Here is a 22,858-nt window from a genome sequence, read left to right as displayed (position 1 = left end):
TGGCTCAATGTCTAGTTGGCAGCCGGTATCAAATGGAGGGTCCCAGGGGCCAGTCCTGGGGCTGGCTTTGTTCAATACCAGGAATAACCTGGAGGATGGAATGGGCAATGCACCCTCAGCAAGTTTGTGGATGACACCAAACTGGGGGGAGTAATAGATGCACTGGAGGATACAGCTGGGATTCAGAGAGACCTCAGCAAATTGGAGGATTAGACCAAAAGAAATCTCATGAGGTTCAATAAGGACAAGTGCAAAGTTCTGCACTTATGATGGAACAGTCCTTGCACCAGTACAGGCTGGGGGCCAACTAGCTAAGCAGCAGCTGTGCAGAAAAGGACCTGGGGGTTACAGTGGACAATACACTGAATATGAGCCAACAGTGTGCCCTTGTTGTGAAGAAGGCCAACAGCATACTGGACTGCATTAAGAAGAGCATTGCCAGTAGATTGAAGGAGGTGATTCTTCCCCTCTATTCAGCACTGGTGAGGCCATATTTGGAGTCCTGTGTCCAGTTTTGGGCCCCGCACTACAGAAAGAATGTGGACAACTTGGAGAGACTCCAGTGGAGGGCAACAAAAATGATTAGGGGGCTGTAGTATGTGACTTATGAGGAAAGGCTGGGGGAACTGGGCTTATTTAGTCTGCAGAAGAGAAGACTGAGAGGGGATTCAGCCTTCAACAACCTGGAAGGTGGTTCTAGGCAGGCTGAAGCTACACTGTTCCAAGTGGTGGCGGATGACAAGACAAGGAGCAGCGGTCTCAAGTTGTAGCAAGGGAAGTTTAGGTTAGATATTAAGAAAAAGTTTCTCATGGGGAGGGTAGTAAAGCACTAGAACAGATCACCCAGAGAGGTGGTGGAATCTCTGTCCTTGGAGGCTTTTAAGACCTGAGTAGACAAAGCATTAGTTGGGATGATCTAGTTGGGGACTGACCTGAGGAGGGGATAGGACTAGATGGCCCCCCTGAGGTCCTTCCAACCCTAATTTTCTATGATTCTAAGGGCTCAGTACTGCAAGTATTGACTATTATACCTTGAATTCAGCAAGGCCTTCTAAGCATCTGAGCATGAGACCATGGGACTGTTCTCATGTGTGAAGAGAAGTACTTTGCAGGATCAGGCTTGAGTGTTGTGTCAGTCAAAATTTGAGCCCTTCTAGATGATATTGATTGTCACAACAACCATATAAGAAAGCAAATATCAACCCACAGTTGAATGTGGAGCATCTAAGAAGTTAAGATTATAATTTTTAGGTTCTTTGTGCCAAGGATACTGTTTCTACACAGTGCCTAGCAGGAATGGTTTTGACCAGGATAGAGCTTCTATGCCTACAGTAATACAAACAGCAACAAATAATAAGCAAACAACTTCCCCAAGGCTATAAAAGGGAGCCCCCACCAAGGTTTTTAATACTTTTAAATTGTTTTTTTATCTACAATAAAATGGTCCCTCTGTACAGAAGGATCTGCAGCAGTCAAAGTTGGTTTGCACCATTAAAAAAAAACAGGAGAGAGGAAAAAGTTAAAAATAAAAAGAGAGGTTAGTTTAATTTTCTGATTTGTTTAAATTTGTGCTCTCCTACACATAAATTCATCAAACTTCTTTCCTGGTGACAATACTTCATTAGATTAGTTTGGTTAGGTATTCATGGCAATTTTCATCTTCTGACTCACAAAATTCTTATATTCCCTAAAGAATTTCCTGTTTCTGACTGGAATTTCATGTCTTCGTAGTTTTAACTGCACTCCTTGAAACAGTTACTTTCTAAATGACTGTTTTTTAGGTCTCCACATAATACCTGGGGAGCCAGATCAGATTGACTCCTGTTTTTTAAGAAAATCGCTCCCTTTCAGTGTCTTACCCATAGTAATTCAAGATTTTTCTTAACCTTTTAAACCCTTTCTTTCATGACAGTGATGTTTTCACTTGCTGCCTGTGCAGTTTCCCAATGTCTACTTACAGTTTTTTTTGTCTAATTCTGAGAATGCACCCCTGTGACCTATTGTAAATCTATAGCTTCCTGGCTCATTTGATCAGGTTTTCATCATTCACTTGCTGTAAAGGAAAGAGAGAGTTACGAGTATATTAGACCATTGAGCAATTGAGAAATTCCTTTTGTATGTCTTCCCCCGCCCTTTTTTTCCCCAGCTCTTTTTGAAGGGGGTGAAAGTCAGGTTAGGCTGGATACCAAAACTTTTGTGTGTTCTTGTTTGAAAGGTTCATTGAAGATGATACTTTCTGACATGCAAGTTCCAGAAATGTATACAGCGATTGTAGTGTGAGCAAGTCCAGCTTTTACAAGGAGCTTCATTTCTGTGTTTCCCTGTGTAAAATGACAATGCTTGGCTGCCATTTATTATTATATTTACATGATATAGGTGAATGTCTTTGAGTTGAGAAAGCTGAAATATAAACTTGGATGCCATTAAACCATGAATGTAATTTCATTTGGTAAGACGAAGGTTTCATACTTTGGAAGGTAGATATAATATAGAATAGGTATAGCATGATTCAAAACAGTGAAGACAGTGTTTTTTTAATACAATTAATTTGATCTTCTGAGCAGCGTATTATGTACAGCGTTTTTTAGAATCTGATGGGAGTTTGCCATAGTAATTCTTATTTTAGTGAAGATTGGGCCAGTAAACACAGAACTATGCATGGCTTGTGTAAAGATTTACAGAAGAGTCATAAATTTACTAACACCATGGTAGAGGCAAGAGATTTTGTGGATGATGTCTTTTATTGGACCCACTGCATGGGTGGGATAGATGTAGACAAGCTTTGGAGTATCACAATATTTCCTTGGGTACTGGGATACTCCAAAACTTGTCTACATCTATCCCAGCCATGCAGTGGGTCCAATAAAAGATATCACCCACAAACTCTTCTCTCTCATATTTCCTGGACCATCACAACTACCTAACAGCATGATGTTATTTAGACTAGCATATGGGATGGATTCTCCATTCTGTCACACAGATTTTATTGAGGCATTATTCCACTGATATCAATGGTGTGACTGCGCCATCAGTTCTTAATGGTGTAAAGGTAAAAAATCTGGCCTCAGGTGTATATTGATTTTTTTTTAACCATTATAAATCAGATTTTAAATAATGCCTATTAAATATGTACTTGGTGTTTCTGAAAACGTAAATGAATATAGCTAATGCATTTTTGCATTATTTATTTTCAAAGCCAAAAAACAAACAAATTGCCTTATACTTGTGTACAGACATTTTTTAATGTTTCAGAAGTAGCACGTATTTGCATTACAAATCCTATAACCATAAGTTTACAACAAGCTGAAATGTTTAAACCTGGGAAAGGAACCAGACACTAAAGCAGTATTGTTATTATTTTTGGAAGAGAACTAAAAAAAAGTTTCATTGAGAACTAATGCAATTGTAACAGTCTCCTACCCATTGCTTCCTCCCAAAATTCTGGTCTTTGGCACCATTTAGCTAACAATTTTTAGTTCTTGAAATGCAGATTTAGAAATAGTGACTTACAGTTATACCTAAAGTTTTCTGTGAGTCCTCTGTTAGCCTGGGGAAGCGCATTTAATTTCCCAATCAGCAGATGGCAAAAGAAACAAAGGCATTCAATGTTTTGGGGTTTTGTTTTGTTTTGTTTTGTTTCATTGTGGGGGGGGAGTGTTACTTTTTAGCTCTCATACCAATTATTTAATATTACCACCAGGTCAAACCAGCTCTGCTGTGTATTTAGTAATTTTGTGTTAAGTTTCTGACTTAAATCTAGACAATAGTGTTCTTGCTCCTGATAAGATGTGGTTCAGGTGCACTCTGTCTTCATCTCGATGGTTTCTGGTTCCACACTGAGAAGGCTCAGTGGGTCTAGTCCTAAGATTCCAAGTTTTTGCATCTTTCCCCATAGTTTCACTGTTACCTGCCTCTTGCTGGTGCCACATGACAGGCTGGCAACCGAAGAGCTGTTGATCACTGTTGTTTCTTCTCCTTAACTGTTTAGTTAAGGAGTTGTGACACTGCTACTTGTCTCCAAAGAATGCCCCTGCACGTGCGCTCTGGTGCATGGCAGATTGCCCTGTGTGGGGTAGGGGAGACTAGGGCCAGGGGTTCCCAGGGTTGCAGAGGTGGCAATCTGGGTGTGCCAAGCCTGGCCAGCAGCTGGAGCATGGCTCTGACTAACCAGGCTCCGGTTTCATGTTGCACACACTGCAGCCACTTTGTTCTGGTGTGGGTTTTTTAGGTACTAGGATGTCCCAGTATCTAATTTGTGCTCTGTGCTGCACATACGTAGCACAGAGAACCTTTTCATATGTGCCATGTGCATTTGCAGTGCCTCAAAAGCCTTTGAGGTGCCGCAGAGCGCACATTCCCACTCATCTGGATGCTTCCCCAATGTTCAGTAGTTCACAAAGTAGGAAAAAAGAGCTCTGTTCCTGCCACTATAGTAGTTGTGATTTGTCTGGTTCCACACTGGCTGCTTGTTGAGGGGGCTGCTTGTTGAGGGGTGCTTGTCCAGACTGTGTGGATATAAACACCCCTCACAGTAATGGACCTTAAAGTCAGTGCAGCAGTTAGCTTTTAGGTTGTACGTTGCAGCTGGTCCTTGCTCTGCTACCTGCACTGGAAAGCTGGCTCTGCTAGGGATATGCATTTGTTTCTCATTCTTTCCTCCTTCCCCCTATTAATCCGGTGATAGTTGAAAGGCTTTGTTAAAGTGGAAGGTCTCACAGTATCATTTGCAGGTGGTACTGGACTTCTGCCTGCTTTGGTCTCCTTCTGAAGTTCAGTCTGTTGGCAAATCAAACAAAAACAATTTCTTTATTGTTTTGTCACTTTCCATCCAAGTTGTTGTGAGTTGCCTTGTTTCAGAGAAGTGCAGTTTTCTTGGAGCAACGTGGATGGAGATTGTTGTCAATACATTTTCCTAAGTTTTGTCCCAAATCTTGAAAAAAAGTTTTTGGTGGTGAAGAATATTTTGCCCCCTTTAAATTAATTGTGAATAAAGTGTAACATAAATTCTCATTGTATTTAATATCTAAAGTAAACAGGATGAAGGCTGCCTTCTATCTTTTAATCACTATTTACCTTGTTTCCTAACTTTGTCTCTGTAATGGTAGCTGTGCTGGTTAAACTGTAGTAGGGCAACGTGTTGTATGGAGTCACACTTGAGAATACATAGTGCTTTATAAAGGAAGTCTCGCCATGAAATGGGATCAGTTCAAACTGTGTTTTGATTGAGTGATTCTGTGCTGGTCAATATCCAACAAATTATTGAGCCTCAAAACCATTTTTCTGAGTTTTGGTTATTTTAATAAATTAATTCCACAGATCTACGTAACACCATAGCAAGAATATTTTAACATGCTTTTATAAATTGTGGATGTTTGTATTTGAAATACTCCAAAGGAAAATTGCCACAGATCTAACTCTCCCAAAAGGGAGGAATAGCCCTAAGTTTCTGTGTAGTGGACCTTATTCAGAGTTATAGATGATTATACATACAAATCTGTGTGTTATTTACTGGTTATTGCACTCTCTTTCTTATATAAGTGATCCATAATATTGTTTCGCATGTAGTCCAGCAGTCATGGAGATATGCACTTGGAACTTTGAAGACCTAGGTTCAGTTTCCAGATCTGCAATGGACTTCCTGTGTGACCCTGGGCATGTCACTTGGGGATAAGTCCTAAAAAGTATTTAGGTGCCTAACCTCTATTTTGGTGGGGGTTTAGGCACCTACATCCTTTTTTTGGATCTGGCTAGTTCCTTAGTTTCTCATCTGTGAAACAGCAATAACAGTACATGTCTACCTCACAGGGATGTTAAGAACAAAGACACTTAAAGATTTTTGTAGCTGCTAAGCTGCTACAGAACACAGGGGCCAGAAAGTATCTAAGATAGATCTGTTGCCTCACTCAGACGTAATTGAGGGAAGAGTGTGGCCCATGAAGTTTGGAAGACCCAAAATTATTTCCTACATTCTGTCTGAATGGAAAACTTAGTAAAGTAGGAACTCCTTATGAAACATTGTTACACCAAAGATTTCTATATGTTTTCTCTACAATTGATGTAGCATTTAGTAATGTCTTTCATAAGCAAAAGAAATGTTTTAAATCTATGGTAATGCAAATAGTTCAAAAGATAATGGAGTAAATGGTGCTTACCTAACTTTATAAAAGTGCTAGCTTCTGTGCTAGTTGTTGCTTTTCAAGTTATATTGACTTCACAGAAAGTCACTTAGTGAGTTAATGGCTGGGGTGGGGGGATCTTTCAGAAAATTCTGTATAGGTTAAATTTTCTAAGTTTCTGATGCAGGGACTGTTTAACTATTTAAAGATTTTACAGGACTCAGCAAGTTGGGTGCAGCTCCATGGTTCGATCCTATATATGCTCCAAATACAAATAATTGTTGTTAACAATAACAATAGTCATAATAGTTTAAATCTTGGATTGCAGGGATGATGTATTGATGATGATGACAGGGCTGTCTTTGTTGTTCATTTAATTTTCCCTTTTAATGCATTATATCAGGATATGTTTGGTTAAATCATTTGAATGGCAGGTTCATTGACTTAGTCACATATATTACTAATCTATACTACATGAAAATTGGAGTAGTGCCTAATGATACAAGTTGTAGGGTATTTGTGCAACATACATTTATTTTGTCAGTCGTGATCTTGGAAGAAAAACAAACAAAAAAAGTATCCAAAGCTGAAGGCTTGAGATTGAGGTTACTAGGTCAATGATAGTTTTTAAAATTTATTTGAGACGCTTCTTGGTGGCATTTTAAAATTACAGTTTAAGGTTACACTACTTCATCTGATGCTGTTTAGATTCTTTGATACTAAAGACATACAACTGGCTTATGTGTAAATTATATTTTTAAAAACATTATCCATGTTTTAACATAACAAGAGACACTATTCAAAGGAAAAGAGAAAAATGTCCTTTGGGGGAAGTAAATTCAGTTCAGGGGTTTTACTGAACCTGAAACAAAAAAGAAATTATTAATGGTTGAATCTTTATAAAAACACTGGTAAGAAGATCCCAGCTGCTGCTTACCTGTTGCATTTTAACAGTAGATTGGAGATGTCTAGTATATTTGAGAGGAAATCCAAGCAACTCTAGCCATTCTATATTTAGAAGTATTTAGAAGCCCTAAGGAAGAAGTAATGGTAATTACTATATTATATTGTTGGTTTATGAAGAGAATAGGCCCTATAAATTTTCATTGTCCAAGGGACATCTGGAGTGCTCTTGTCAATCCATTGTTTAAATAAATATAACACGCTTAAATTAAAAGAAACAGAAGTAATCCAGATTGCACTGATTATTTTGTAAAAAGCTGTTTCGATGCTCAGGGAGCAGTGGTGGAATGAAAAAGATGCTACCTTTCTTTAAGATTTTCATGGTTTTTCTTTTCCATCTGATAGAAAAACAGATTAGGATTATTCCAGAAAAATTGAGATCAGAGATGTTGTCCGATTCCCTTTATGCGCATGTCGTGAAGAATTATATGTACCTGAATACTTCAGATATTTCTGCTGATACAGTTTCTCAATGGAATAAGAAATTATGAGATTTCACATTCAACTGCTGAGGTTTTCAGTAACAGAAGTTGGATTAAAAAAAAATTGAAAAGAACACTGCATCCAAGAAATAAGGCATTTTACAGGTCCAGGGCCTCTTTCTTTCCTAGCTCATGCCATTCTGTAGTCCTAACATACTCCCTCCCCCTCCTACTTTCTCACCTGTAAAAAGCTCCTTGACAGAAATGCTTGCAATAATTACAGCAAAAAAAGAGAGAGAAGATAAAATACAGACTGCACGCAGTGTTTCTGGTTTCTAAATGGAGAACATAACTGCAGAAATCTCTGCTGTAGGTGAGAAAGTGGAGGCCTCCAGCCAGCAAGTATATAAACTAGGCATAATGAAAGAGCATTAGATGCCTTGGATTGTAGTTGTACTGCTCAGAAAAAATTGTCAAAAAGAACATTGCCTCTGAAAACATCCCAAGAAGGCCTCACCCAAAAGCTTGCAAAGAACAAGTTTCCCAACTATTTTAGTTAGTCTAATAAAATATATCAGATTTACCCAAACAACCTTGTCTAGCTAAAAGATAAAGGATCATTTCTCAGATGACTTCAGCCATTTGTTGCAAATCGGGTATATGGCTTTGTAGCCGTTTGGTACCTGAGACTGCTACTGAATGCTCAGGAAGCATCTGTGTGGAAGAACATGTTTCTGGTAACTTGAGTGAGGTCTTTTGTTCTGGATGTGAACCTTATGTCTGTCCCTGCCTTTGTCATCCAGAGATTAGACTACTATAATCTCTGAATAAGACTACACCTGAGAGCACTCTGAAGTTAAAGTTAGTTTAAAATTTAGCAGTTCCCTTATTAAGTGGGGCTTTGCACCAGGAGTGCACGATACTAGTGTTCTGCAAACTCTTCTGATTTGGAGCCTCAGTAGAATTTAGGGTATTTTTATTGACCATTACAACTTTAAAGTAATTGAATCCGAGTCTAAGTTAACCTGAGTAGCTCTCTCTGAGCTAGATGCTACAGTTACTGTCAAGGAGGAGGTGCTTGCCTAGAAAAAACTTTTGATACAGAAGAGGGGCAACTTATTCCGTGTGTGAATAACTTTTTATTGGAAGTAAAATATTCTAAGCTCCTTAGGTGATTCAGGAACTGAAGTCACTAAAATGGGATTAAAGCTCCTAAATCACTTCAGATGTTTTTGAAAGTGTTATGCTTGGTGTGTAATTTTATTTTTTTTTAGAGTGATCTGACACACAGATACCATAGTGCTCTCTTTCTCTTGCTTATCTTGTTCCTCTTTTCCAGGTTGGCCTTCATTCTTCGATGTGATCAGTCCTGATGCAATTACTTTCACTGATGACTTCTCCTATGGGATGCACAGGGTTGAAACATCCTGTAGTCAGGTTAGTTGATAGCACACAGAGACCATTTTGATCTTTAAAGACTGCAAAAATCATTATCTCACATTCTAGTTTCACAGCAAATTACAAACCTTTTTGTTGCAGTTTAAATACTAAACATTTTAAGATTTTATGATGGATCATAGGTATAAGAGATGAGTGCCAGTTGGAATGTTTGTTACCTAACTTAAACAATATTCACCACCATGCATATTCACCATGCATAAATGGTTGGAAGCAGTGGTGCCTAGTCTACAAAAAATTGCCTTTCTGGAAATCCTGATCTCCTACCTTTTTAATGGAATAATTTAGACAAAATTTGGAAGCACTATAACAGAATCTATCACTATGCATTACTGAGGCACAGTTTTAACTGAACCTGTTCCCAGGGCATACTTAGTGGCATCAGGCAATTCCATTTGTCATAATAACAAAGTCAATAATGCCAGCATCTCCCAGACTTTCCATTATTTGTCTTCTTTAACTTGCTTGCTTCCTTTGTGCTGCTTTGGTTTTTGTGAAGTGAATGGCATAATCATTACCTAAGAGGGAGACTGCTGACTTGGCACTTAACAAAAACTCCCAGCAGGTCATAGCTATCCAATTCCAATTGCTTCTGGTAAGAAAGCAACAACTTCCTTTGTGCTGTAAAAATCTGCCTTTCTATTCCTGGATAGGACTGAGGATGGGTTAATTGATTCACTACTGATGGAATACATTCTTGCTGATCAGGCTACACTTGTACATAAATAATCAGAGTAAGTAAAGAGACTTTCAGAAATGCTACAGCATTCTAACAGGCCCAATTCTGCTCCTATTTAAATTAAGGGCAACATTTTCATTAACTTGAGTGTGGTTTCAGGATTGAACCTAACAAAGCCAAGTCTGAGTCTGTCTAGATGAAAACATCTATGACTACAATTAGAAAAATTGTATTAGTTTTTCCTTGGTAGCATGCAACAGGAAATCCATTTAATGTGCTTTTTTAGCAGCTGTGCTCAAAATATTTTAGGAACCCCAGAAGCTCTTCTACCACCCCTTACTGCAAAATACTTTAACACCTTGTAGGAGAATTTATTGCATAAACAATATTTCTTAATATTAAGGAAACTCAAACTGTGTTGTTTTTATTTCATAATAGAAAGAGGCATTATATGAGCTTATATGTCTCCCTTCAATTTTCACTTTCTTGAATTGCTTTTGGGGCTTATACAGTGAAGTGTTGAGTAGTATTGGATACAACTGTGTCCTACACCTGACACTGAATCAGTTTATGCAGAGCCTGAAAGGAAAATGTTGAAGTAAAAACATAAATTATAAAGTACACGGCAATGTATATTTTAGACTGATAACAGTTGGTGAAGTTCTCACCATTGGATGTCCCTGGTATAACTGTAGGGCTAGCAAGAATGGGACTGTAGTTTTTTTTGTTTTCAACTAATGAACTTATCCTCGCTTGTATATAGTTAATAACTGTGATTCTCAACCAGGGTGTTTTGGGGGCCACAAGATGTTAGCACTGTTAGGTGCGCAAACATGATTCACAAAATAAACCTAGCAATTTCAAATAAGAATTGGTAGTGTTAAAAACATTCTGCCCAGTTCTAATCTTTTTGAGCTCTTTGCAACAGAAGAATTGCTCTAGTATTTTTTCTGTAGTAAAAAAATGAGTGCAAATGAAGAGTGGCATTTTCCAAGAGGTGCCTTATTCTATGGAGAGGTGTCTTGAGTCTAAAAAGGTTGAGGACCTCTAGTTTACAAACTAAGATAAGAGGCAGAGCAATAAGAAATGTTCTCTGTATCATGGGGCAATGTTTAGCTCTTCAGTTTTGAGTTAGGATACACTTCTTTTATTGAGTTGATGAACTGATTTTGAGGAAGGCTAATGAATGTTTAGATCAAAACTGATTAGAAATTGAATATTCCTGAGTGGTCTGGGAGAGAATGTAGTTTCTCTACTGATAGCTAAAACTTTAGGACACTCTTTTGTCCTCAAACTAATGATGACAAGATCTCCCAGATTGTCTTCCCCAGCTTTATTGTTATAACTAACCTGAGACATACAGGACTTGAGACTAATTGTAGGGAAGCCAGCTAGCATGCTGTTGGCAGATGTCTTGTGCCAGTTCTGACTGAAAGTGACATAAAGGTATTTTTAGAAACCAGAGCAAAGTCTGTTTACCTTCATCATAGAATGCCCTAAATTTTGATCAGTTAATTTGTTTCAAGTAGTTGGCCCACTGGCTTACTTCATTTTAATGGATGATAAAATATCCTCACAAATTTGGATTTTTTTTGTTGTTTGCAGGTAAAATCATTCAGACAGAACCGTTGGCTTCCATGGACAAATGAGCTGGATCCAGATGTGCAGGCACATGTGGTTAGTGGGACTGCAGACCTCTTTGCAGCACCACAAACCACATGTATTGCACGTTAAACTATGCAGCGCTGCTACTTTGCAGCGCCAAGGCAAAATTTGCTACCAGGATTTCCTGGGGGCAAAACCCCCCCCAGATAAAAAAGGCAGCGCAAAGCATGCCAAAGTACCATGAGTCAGGACAAACTTGGAGCTGAGGGAGCCCCTGTACTGAGATACCCCATGCCCTAGTGACACATGGAGAAGGGGAAGGGGGGAAGCAGGCAGCCTTGGGCTACCTGGTTCCCTGTCTCCACATGCTGCAGAGCCCCCATCTTGAGGCACCCTGCACCCCAGCCAGCTGTTCTCCAGCTGGATGTGGTGCATTCTGCCTCAAACAAGGGAGCGGGCAGCCCAGGGCTGGCTTCTCCCCTGTCTCTGTGTGCCTCAAGACAGGGGTTCCATTGCGGAGCCCCTGTCTTGAGGCACACTGCGCCCTAGCCAGCCAGGGAGTGGCTGGGGCGCAGTGTGCCTCGAGATGGGGGAGCAGAGAGCCCAGGGCTGATTGCTGCCATGTCTCTGCCTGCCTCAGTATGGCGGCTCCCTGCAGCTGGCTGGGGCACAGGATGCCTTGAGATGGGACCTCCATGTGCCTCAGTTTTGGGGCTCCACAGCAGACCCCTGTGTTGAGGCACACGGAGACAGGGGAGCAGCCAGCCCAGGGCTGCCTGCTCCCCTGTCTCGAGGCAGACTGTGCCCCAGGCAGTGAGGGAGAGGCTGGCTGGGGTGCATGGTGCCTCTAGATGGGGGCTCCACGGTGCAGAGCAAGGCTGCCTGTTTCTCCATCGCCATGTGTTGCTCCCCAATTGACTGGGGCACAGGGTGCCTCAGCCTGGGGGCTCCGCAGTGCATGAAGAGGCATGAAGATGCAGCGCATCTTGAGGCAGACTGCGCCTCAGCCAGCCTCTCTGCAGCTCATGGAGCTGTGGGACAATGTGTCCTGCTGCAAACTGGACAACTAAGAGTGTGCCCTGCTGCACAAAATAGCAGCACAAATTTGTGCTGCTACGATTGGTGCTGCTGGAAACTCATGGCCCTGCACGTGAAGACACAGCCATGGAGAGAACAAGTAGTAGGTCTTCTCTAGCTGTTTTAGAGCAGTGTTAATCCATGAAATAGTGAAAGTGTTGACAATACTTTGCCATAGCCTGTGCTTAGGACCTACTGTATTATTTCACATATCACGTGTCCTCAAATTAGAAATACACCTTGTTTTTGGGAAGGCAGAATTAAGAAAAATGATTTTTATGGAATTATGGCTGCACAGAGCAGGCGTAGAGCCTAATGACTTACCCTCCCTTTCATCCATATGCAGAAGCTATAGTTGACCCTTTCATAGCTGAATCGGATGCTTTTATCTGAGCAGGGGAAGGAGGTTAAGTGAGCTGAAGAGCTTGAAGATTAGTTTTTATTCAGCTGCGAAGGGGTTAAAACTGTAGCTGCTGCCAAAGACCGGACTCTGCTTCTCCTTCCACGTGGTCACTTGGAAGACGAGAAAGAAAAGAAACAGGAGCTATTTTATATTTTAGGTGTCTCCATACTTTGGTCTTGGCAGAAAAATAAGCTTCCCTGCCTGAGACGCACACTTTCAGAGGGCTAATTTTGGGTAAAAGGGGTGCAGGTGATGTTCAGGTAAATGTGGTACATCCATCTGGTAACAGCTTCTATTTAGGGGGTAAATAAAACAATGGCAGAAAACCTTCAACTAGACAAGTGTCTGGACTCTTCATACATATAGCTGACCTAAATTAACTAAAACTACTCATGAAAAAGACCTGGCCATAACTGTGGCCAACTCAGTGAAAAAGATTTGCTCAATATATTTCAGTGCTCAGAACAGGAACTTAGAGGTGTATAAACATGGAAGTATAGAGAATAATGCTGTAGACTTCATAATGTCATTACGTAAATCAGTGGTATGTCTTCATCTAAATCAGGGGTTTTCCACCTTTTTGGGCAGTGTACCCCCAGTGGCTGGATGCAGAACAGGTGTGGGGAGCGGGCCAGATGCAGAGTGGCAGCAGCCGCTGCGTGCGAGCTTCCCCCGCCCCTGTGTCTGGCCGGGTGGGTGGTACCTGCGCACAAGCACAGGACGGTGCATAGTGGTGCTCTGGCCCCACCAGCCCGTGTGTACCCTGTAGGCCCTTCTCAAGTACCCCTGGGGGGACGCCTACCCTGGGTTGACAACCGCTGATCTAAATGCTTTGTTCATTTTTAGTCATCCTGTGTCTAGAAGGATCTAGCCGAAAAGGGGAAAAAACATCATGGAAAAATAATAACACTAAATTAGAGGCATGCAAAAATTTCCAGAAGACAAGATACCTACCCCTTATGTTATAAAGACTGTATTTCTCAGTCTATAATATTTGGCTAGCTATATGATCTGAAATTCATACCTGACAGTACATCCAGAATAACAAATGCTCTTACGAGGTACTTTGTAGAGCAGTGGTGCTCAGCCCATCCATCTCCATGGGCCTGCTCCGACATGCTGCCGCCGCTCTCCCACTGCCAAATTCCAGATCCATTGGGAGCCCCCTGGGCTGGACAATGCAGCTCTGCAGGCCAGATCTCGTTTACCCCTGTTAAAGAATATTTAGGTTTCCTCTGGGACCTTAGTCAGAGCTTGCTTGCATTTAACTTAGAGAAGAAATAAATGAGAGGTAATCTGCTAGAGTCATGTCAAATAATGCAGAGTAGAGAGAGAATCAAGCAAGCAGTGCCCATTACTCTCAAGACACAATGGGAAGACAGCAAATTAGAGAGATGAAAACATCAAACTTTCTGATGTCCAGTTGACCTGTGTCCAACTTGAAGAGGCAGGTGGGCAGATCACAGGGCCATCTACCATTTTTGAGGGCTCATCATGGTCGGGGCTCTTCTATGCCTCTGATTGGCTGAGGGGCCCAGGTGGCCCCACCCCTTGCTACTGATTGGCTATAAGGGCTGTCCATCATATGACTGCACCCCTCACCATTGATTGGTCATGAGGGCTGTCTGTCATGCAGCCCCCACCCCTTGCCACCAGTTGGTAAAAGGGGTGGGGCTGCATGACAGACAGCTCTCAGCCAATCAGCAGCAAGGGGTGGAGTGGGGTGGCAGGCATCTTGGGCTCTACAAATAATTGCTTGGGGATGCTTTTTTTTCTCCCTTCCATCTGTTTTCCAGAGAAAAGGAGAACGGGCAGGTTTGTCCATGCAGCCAGCTCTTTACAAGCCACTAGCAAAGCAGCTGTGGCACCACAGCATTTCGGGATCTCTCATTGACTCAGTGCTGATTTGAAAACATTGCAAATGCCCCCTTCTTGCCTTCAGCTCCGCTTGGCAGGACTGAATAGAGCCAACGGCAGTCTAACCAGTAGATGACTTGGTGTGCAATGGCTCCATTCAAAATACAGGCAGAGCTCCTGGCATCGCTTGAGTGCATCTTGAGGCAGGCTGTGGTCAGGGCTAAGGACTTTGGGACTGTTATTTACCTGTTCTCAGAACTGTTAATCTGGCAGACCTCCCTCCCGCCAGCAGCATTAACCACTCACAAATGTAAAGCAAACCAATTTACTAAATAAAGACAAATAAAACTATAACCATTACCCAATCCTTCAGCAACTTCCTACTAGTGGCACCGGAACTCCCAGCAGATCACACAGGAAGATAGCCTATGGGTAAGAAACATCTTGCAGACGCTATAAGGTACAGCTTAACAACACCACATAGTGTATCCATAACATAAGCATGTCTTACCCTCCCCAGGGTACTAAGAATGTGAATCATATATGCAGCTGCAAAAAGACTGTGATTTTACTACAGGCTGGAAATGCAGTGGGACTGATATGGCAGTTCTTGGTGAAACTGAAGGGAAATACTCCTCTCCCTTAGTCAAATCCTCATTAATCTCTTGCAGATGAAAAAGGAGTTGCTTTTCCAATAAATGTCCCTCCACCTGCTTGCAGCAGTGAAACACCTCTCTTTAAATGCTCCTCAATTAGGGATCAAACTCAGAGAAAAAATTATCTTTAATATAAAACAAAAGCATCTCTGAGAATATCTGAGAAACAATTTTTTCAGTTCTGTTAGAAACGCATCACCATGGAAATACATAAAATATCAGATATTGGTGACGGATAAACATCAATTGCAAATGCATTTATGGAATAATACTATACTTACCTGAATCCAAGATGATCCTGAATTTAAGCCAGCCCCCCAATACTGAGATTTTCTACATGGAAAATGTATACTGAAACCATTTCCAGCCTTTTTGTGGATGTGTATATAGTACACAGCAGAGCTGCGTTGAGATGTGCCATGCCTACTCTGCACACACTAGTCTAAAGCAGTGTCACTACTTTAGTGCAGCACCACACCATGCCTATGTGCCAATAAGCTTTGCCTCTTGAAGGAGCAGGCTTGGCATGTCTTAGCACAGCACTGACTTTTGCTATGCAGACATCCTGCTGGCTTGGTAGGGGAGCTGGGTGCTTAACATAGGTCTCCCTCAGGGAGCTGGAGCTCCCTCTGTAGAGGTTTACCCATGCAGATCAACTGCAAGAGTACTTCAGACTCTCCCTGGTAAGCTTTATTAACTTGGTATGAAGGCATGCATATACCCAGCTTCTGAAGATCTCTGATGGTCAGAATTTCAGCTTTTATTTTTCTAGACCTCATGATTGTTGAGGAAAAGCCCCAAAACCTATGAAATTTTGTATTGGAGAGTATCAATTGAAGCAGTAATTTCTGCCTGTTCCTGCAGACAGCCTGTGTGCATGGGTTGATCAAAGACCATAAGAGCAAGAAAATACTGCAGCAAAAAAGATGGCAAAATATTAGCCATGGGTGCAAGAGTTGTTAGGCACCTAAGTAACATGTATAGTTTCACCTAAGTAACATGTGTAGTTTACTCCCAGTTGTGAATGATCAGCATTACTGGTTTATCCTATTACTACTGTCAATTAATTAAACATGAAGAATAATTGTCTGTCCTTTATGTTTGCTGTCTGGATATCAAGTCAGTAATTGGTTAGCTGTCTGACTGCTAATACACTAAGGACTGTATGATCTCTGTTGCATCAGTCCAGTTCTCACTGAGATCAGCCATTTACTTTAATGGGAGACATGTTGAGGCCTAATAAAGTAGCATGTTGTCCTGTTCAAGGAAAATGGTTTGTAAGTCCAGAGTTTTATTTTTTTATTTTCCATGACACACTGGAGAAATGAGTGTGTGTAACAAAAAAGTGACTAATCTCAACAAGCTGTTATCAAAATAGCATACAGTTCTTAATGCAGTTATAACAGTGTAATCTTAATTCGTCAGTAGACTGAATGGGTCAGCTTTTCTAAATGTCTACTGTTAAGGAAGGTGAATGTTGTGTCTGTTATGGTCAGTAAGATATAGAATAGAATGTTACATATATGAAACCCACTCATCCGAAGCAAAACTTTTATCCATGAGGAGAGCCTATTTGGGTTTACGTTAGTTCCTTGTGAGCAGCAAAGTTATTGCCTCACTCAATTATTTAGCCAGAAATAATTAGTGCATTTGAAATATGGAAATCTTTGAATGACTTCAGATGCATACAATTCTACTACAGCATTGTGCTTTCCCTGCAATGTAATATACAGTCTGCAGAGAGACTATCTAGGGCAGGGGAGGGGCAACCTTTTTGGTATGCATGCCACAAATTAGCCTTAGACCCTCCCCAAGTGCCTCTCTGATCCCATTCTTCTGTCTGATCTGCTGCTTTCTGCTCCCTACTCTGTGTTCCCCACCTGATGTCTTGCTCTGCTTGCTGCTCCCTGCCCTATTTGCTGCCATATTGCCTATCCCCTCCCTGATCTGCTGCACAGCACCTGTGCAGCAGAGGCTGCCCATTCCACTTGTGGCAGTCATGCAGCAGTTTGGCTTGATCTAAGGCTTAGGGCTTCCGCCAATGAAAGGCACATAAGCAATTGTTCAAGTTAGTTTCTTGGGTGACTGTTATCTGCTGCAGGCTGATCTTAAGATGTGAGGACTAGATCCAGAAGTGGACTTAAAGACTCTTAAACTGAGCATGTTGATTGCTAACTTTTAGGTGTGCAGCCCCAGGGTGGAACCCATAACCTTGAATTAGACATCTAGGCTAGGGACAGACATTATGCATAAACCGGTTTAAGTGATCAGAAACTGGTTTAAACCAGCAATCAGAAACTGGGCTGCTGCAGCTGTGGGCCATCATGGCCCATGAGGCAGAAGGGGGTGGGGAGGGGGGTTATTCTCCCCTCTACCCTCACTGCCCCTGAGATGCCACAGCCAGGTCTGCCCACCCTGACTGCTGCCAAGTGGCAGAATAAGCCCCCTCCTGTCCTCACCACCTGACGCCAGGGGAAGAGGGAATAACCCTGTCCTTGATGCCCTCAAGGAGCCCTGCCAGCCAGCGTCTGGCCCTGCCAGGTGGGGGCTGGCTAGGGAGTGGGCTTCCCTGGCCAGCTTGGATGGGCCGGCGGGCTCTGAACCCGGTGGCCACCACTGCCATGCCCCCTGCTTTGTGCAGGATCCAGGGCTGCAGCCTAACAAGCAGCTGCCTAATAAAGGGACTGCCTCTGTCATTTGCGGCTGCCGCTGCCATGCTGTGCCGGTCTGGGTGAAGGGGTGGAAAGCTTTTGCCCTGCGTGTGGAGCTCCAGCTCTGGCTCCCAGATGCCTTGGAAGGCAGCAGGTGCCCAAGTGGAAGGCTTCAGTTTGGGGGCTGCAGCCAGAGCTCCACGCATGGGGAAGAAGATCATCCCCGCCACCAACTGGAGCAGTTCAGGAGCAGCAGGAATGGGAGGGGGAGTCATTGCAGCAGGGGAGGGGAAGCCGGCTTGGCCTGGTTTAAGCTGTCCTTCTCCCCTCACCTCCAGCTGTGGCTCCTGCCACACCACGCAGCGCCGCTCCTGCCACACCACGCAGCGCAGCTCAGGGCAGGGGGAGCTTCCTTCAGCCTGGCAGCTTCAGCCCAGCTCAGGGGACAGGAGGGGGCTTATTCTACCACTTGGCAGCAGTCTGGGGCAGGCAGACCCAGCTGTGCAGTGTGGAGAATAACCCACATTCCTGCTCTCCTCTGCCTAAGGGACCATGCTGGCCCAGGGCATGCAGCAGTGAGGGGGGGCCCCCTGGCAGACCTGGCTTGAGTCCCTGCCAGTAGGACAGGGAGGGGGGGATTAAACCCCTCTTTGGCCAGTTCAGCCCAGCCTCCCCCCAGCACAGCTTCTCTGCAGCTGAGGGCTCTAGTGCCCCTGGCTCCTGGCCTGAACAACTGCAGGCATGTGCCCGTATGTCTGTTCTGTTACAAATGGGTTCAACCTAGGCAGGTTAGACTAATCTGCAAAGGTCGAATTAATTCAGGCTCCAGCTTTTTGAATGTCTGTCCGTAGCCCTAGGCATCTAGCCAATACATGGAAAAGTTAGGTGCCTCAGAATAGGATTCCCAACAGCCAGCAGGATAAGCATGGAGCTTTTGAGGCTAGCTGAGGTTGCTAAGGGAAGTGTATCTTAAACCCCATTGCTCTTCAGAGCTTAGGTGCCTATTTCCACTTGCAATTCATAGCCCTGAGCCCTGGAGTTAGGTGAGTAAGGTACAGATATCCAAAACTTGATGCAGAATCAAGATAAGTGACATGATTTTCTGTGAGCAGCATAGTTTAGATCAGTAGAAAACAACATGCATTCACCCTTTGGCGGACCAGGGAGGAGAGCACATCTTAGACTGGGTTCTGCCATTTTTAAACCAGTCTATGTGTGCCTAACTTCTGTTCTGTTATGGGCATAGACTGGCTTCTGATCACTTCTACCAGTAAAAGTTTAATGTCTGTACCTGGCTTAAGATTATTCTCTCAAGAATGGAGCAGAAGTTTTTTTTTTTCTAAACTAGTAGTAGTGCCGGTAGCAGCTCTTTTTGCAGGATCCTAGTGGCTAGTGCAGTCACCCAGGATGTAGAAGCTGCAAGTTTGTCACTCTCCTCTGCCTGGCAGGCCTGAAATCCACATCCTTTAAGACAGCGGTCAAATTATCAGGTTAGGCTTGAACAAGTTAACAGTAAAACATTAAAGATGCACAGTCAGAGGGGGATAAAGTGAATGAACTTGACTACAGTCTAGCATTTAAGGTGTGCACCTGGGAAGGGTGCATAGTCTCAGGACTGCATCTCTGTTTTACATTAAACAGCCAGTAGAAAAAATATATAAACAGTCCTTAGAACAGGGACCAGAACAATTCTCTGTTGTCCCCAGTAACCACAAGGCTACAGTGTCATATCCACTTTCCTTTCTTTCTCTGGCTCATTAAGCCTTTAATTCTTTTATGCAAAGTGGACAGAAGGGGTGAGCACTACCACCTCTCCAGACTAGCCTATGACTTAGTGCTTAGGACACTCTTCAGGGAGATAGGAGGGATGTTGTTTACTCCCCTCTGCAAGCAGAAGGGAATTTGAATTTTGTTTTTTTTATATCATGGATGGGTGCTTTCCCATTTAGGTTATTGTATACAAGGCCAATGCTATCACTCTTACCAACTGCCGTGTTTGAATGCAGGTGCTATTGTGTTTTGTGTGGAACCCCCTCCTGTAAGTGTGCATTAAGCATGTTCTTAGTCTTCAGACAAACACTTAGCTCTTCAGCATTTAAATCCCACTTTGGGTGCCTAAGGACCTTTGTGGATCCAATCCAGCCCTAGTGCATAATGGTAATAGCATTGCCACGCTCATAGATGCACCCCAAAACAAAGTGCCTCTGGGGTTCGCTGTCTGCTATGCATGGATATTCTCCTGAATTAGATTCATTCCTAAATGTTTTAGTCTCCATCTGTAACTAGAATGAAGCTTGGTTCAGTTTTGTCATTTTTATATCTGTATCTATTATGCTACTTGATATAAATGTAAATTTAATATAGTCAAGGCTGCTTTGAGAGACAGTGATTAATAGTGGCCCCCACTTGTTCACACTATGAATAGAGAATCACTGAGAATTAAGCATTTGGTAGGGGTTTGTTGACTATTGGCTACCTGCTCTGTGGTTGTAGGAGCCTGACAATGGTGAATGTACATTTTAAAAGGAATAACTCTAACATGAAGTAACATCTTGAAACAATGAGACTATATATTGGATAAGCAAATCTCAGTGTCTGAAAGGATGCCAATATACTCCTCATCTTAACTGGATCAGGAAAGACTCTGCTGTGGTAAACATAGACCTTTGGGCGGAGGGGGAACCTGGAAATTACTTGATTAGTGTGAGCCCCCCTAGAAATCAAAGATGATGTATGTGGATAGCTAGAGAGGCCAACTGTACATAAGCTTACCTTGCATTGCTTCGCCTCTGGTCTTTCCCTGTGCAGGAGAGACTAGAGTCCCTCACTGAGTAAAGGAGACTGAGAGAAGCAAGTTGACAGGAGAACTTTCAGGAGACCCCAACAGAAAGATCAGAGGCAGGGTTTGCTTATTACCCTGTTGAAGCTGGCTAGGGACAGTATCCATGGATTTAAGGTACAGGGTAGGAACAGGTCGTTTTTCTGATATTTTGTTTTGTTTGTTTACTCTTATAGCTCTGTCTGTCTCAACAAATAATTACAAATTTATTTTGCTTTTTTCTATTTTATAACCAAACCCTTTCGTTATCTTCTTATAAACCACTTGATGGCAGTGGTAGTTGTGATTCCAGAATATTTTGACCGGACATTCATTCTATGGAAAGGGGGATCCATTTTTTCTGAGTGTATGACTGGGCAAATGTGTGACCCTTCTAGCTGGCAAAATGCCCTCTGCTGAGGGTTGGCCAGGCCTGAGCAAGACACTTAGTGCTGAGGCACCACAGGCCAAACGGTTGGCCTCTGGTGCACCACAGCTGGTTCTCAGGGGTCAAGCAGCAGACAGCAGAGAGGTGTTTGGGGCAGAAAGGCATGCCAAAGTGTGGAAGCCCCAAAGGAGCATGTCTCAAAAGTCCACCCAGGCCATATCCAGGGCCAGGGCATGTCATGAAGTTTTACAAAAATGCCTTGATAATCTGTTGTTTTGTTTCAGTGCGGTGCTCATCTGGGGCATATCTTTGATGATGGGCCTCGACCAACTGGCAAAAGATATTGCATAAACTCTGCTTCATTGTCATTCGAGCCTGTGGACAAGAACAAAGCTGGAGAAGGCAGCAGTAGCACCAGTCATGCTCAGACAGACAAAAGTGAGCTGTAGGACAAAGGGCAATCTGTAGAAAACTGTTCTTATCCCACATGGCTTATAAAGAATGTTTTTCCAGAATTGCCTGCTATCTTATATCATAATAATTTTTAAATGTGTTATACTGGTCTGCACTATCTATTTTTTTCTTTCTTTGTTGAAACAGGCCTTGCCTACCGAATCTGCTTTACTGTATAATGAATCTAAATATTTGTTGACTGCCTTGGTTTTTGGGGGGTGGGGGGGGAACATGGGTGGATTGCTTTGGGGAATCCTTAAAATAAGAGGCTTTGACATCATTTGTTTTTAGTTTCTTCTTGTTGCTGTGTTATTATAGATCTGAACTATTTTCCTTTTTGTTAGGGAGAAGGGAATTGTGGTTATCTTCAGTCAATAGAAAACTCTTGAGCATAATAAAGGGTGTCTGTATATGTGCAAAGACGCTGCTTCAATATGCTGTAATTATGTGTTGGAGCAGACTTAATTAATCAAGTCTGCTGGAGCATGGTAATTACTGCACTCCAGCAGACTCCAGTGACACGTATATTAGCATCCCTGCACTGAAAAATGTCAGCAGGGATGCTTTAACTAAAGCTCATTCGACAAGCTTTAGTTAAAGCACTCCCACCATCATTTTTCAGTGTGGGGATGCTGATATACATGACGCCCTGGGCGCTTTAGTTAGAGTGGCTCTTGGAGCCGCTTCAATTAAAGCGCCACCCCCTAACTCCTAGAACTCGTCTATAAATGCCCAAAATGCTGAGTTCTCAGCACATGTACTTTTGTTATGACATGAGAGGCTTATGGCCTTTGGTTATGCATATTCAGCCATTCCACACTATCAATCAGACCTAGGAAGAACTTACACTTAATGCAATTTCCTTCCCACTGGAAGTGCTGGATGAGATACAAAGCCTTATTATTTATTTAAATTGCTGCTGACATGCAAAGGGATGTAGCTGCAGGGAAGTAAACTGTATCAGAATCCATTTTTCCCCTTGTTGGATGCTGAAGTATTAAATCAAGTTCCAAAAGTATTGAGCCTTACTGGGCAGGGATCACTAAATCACCTACCTTTGCCTTATTTTGTGAGGCTCCTTCTGCAGCTTCAACTATGAGAGGCCTGGACTGGAATCATTATACTAAAATATAAGTAGGGTTGTTTATTTAGGCAGGTTGAACTTCTGGAGGATTGAACTGGACGCGGGCTGAAAGTGGGTAGGCTTTTCATCACTATCTAGGGCAGTGTTTCCCAACTGGTATGCCGTGGCCCACTGGTGTGCCAACAGGCATGTCCAGGTGTGCTGCAGCATTTTGGGCTGGAACCATGC

General features: G+C 42.6%; 1 protein-coding gene across 3 annotated transcripts in view; it reads left to right on the top strand.

Moving 5' to 3' along the window:
* The window catches only part of MSRB3 (methionine sulfoxide reductase B3), a 128,407-nt gene extending 106,715 nt beyond the window's left edge, over nt 1–21,692 (top strand). For all 3 annotated transcript variants that reach the window (XM_019543281.1, XM_019543280.1, XM_019543282.1), the window contains exons 6-7: nt 8,841–8,938; nt 21,378–21,692. In XM_019543281.1, coding sequence (XP_019398826.1) covers nt 8,841–8,938; nt 21,378–21,542 — 263 coding nt within the window. In that variant the 3' untranslated portion in view covers nt 21,543–21,692. The remainder of the gene's footprint in view (nt 1–8,840; nt 8,939–21,377) is intronic.
* The last annotated feature ends 1,166 nt before the right edge of the window (nt 21,693–22,858 follow it).

This window comes from Crocodylus porosus, unplaced genomic scaffold (assembly GCF_001723895.1).
Source record: "Crocodylus porosus isolate Cpor-Errol unplaced genomic scaffold, CroPor_comp1, whole genome shotgun sequence".
NCBI classification, from domain to species: domain Eukaryota; kingdom Metazoa; phylum Chordata; order Crocodylia; family Crocodylidae; genus Crocodylus; species Crocodylus porosus.
This window is presented reverse-complemented; position numbering and strand designations above follow the sequence as displayed.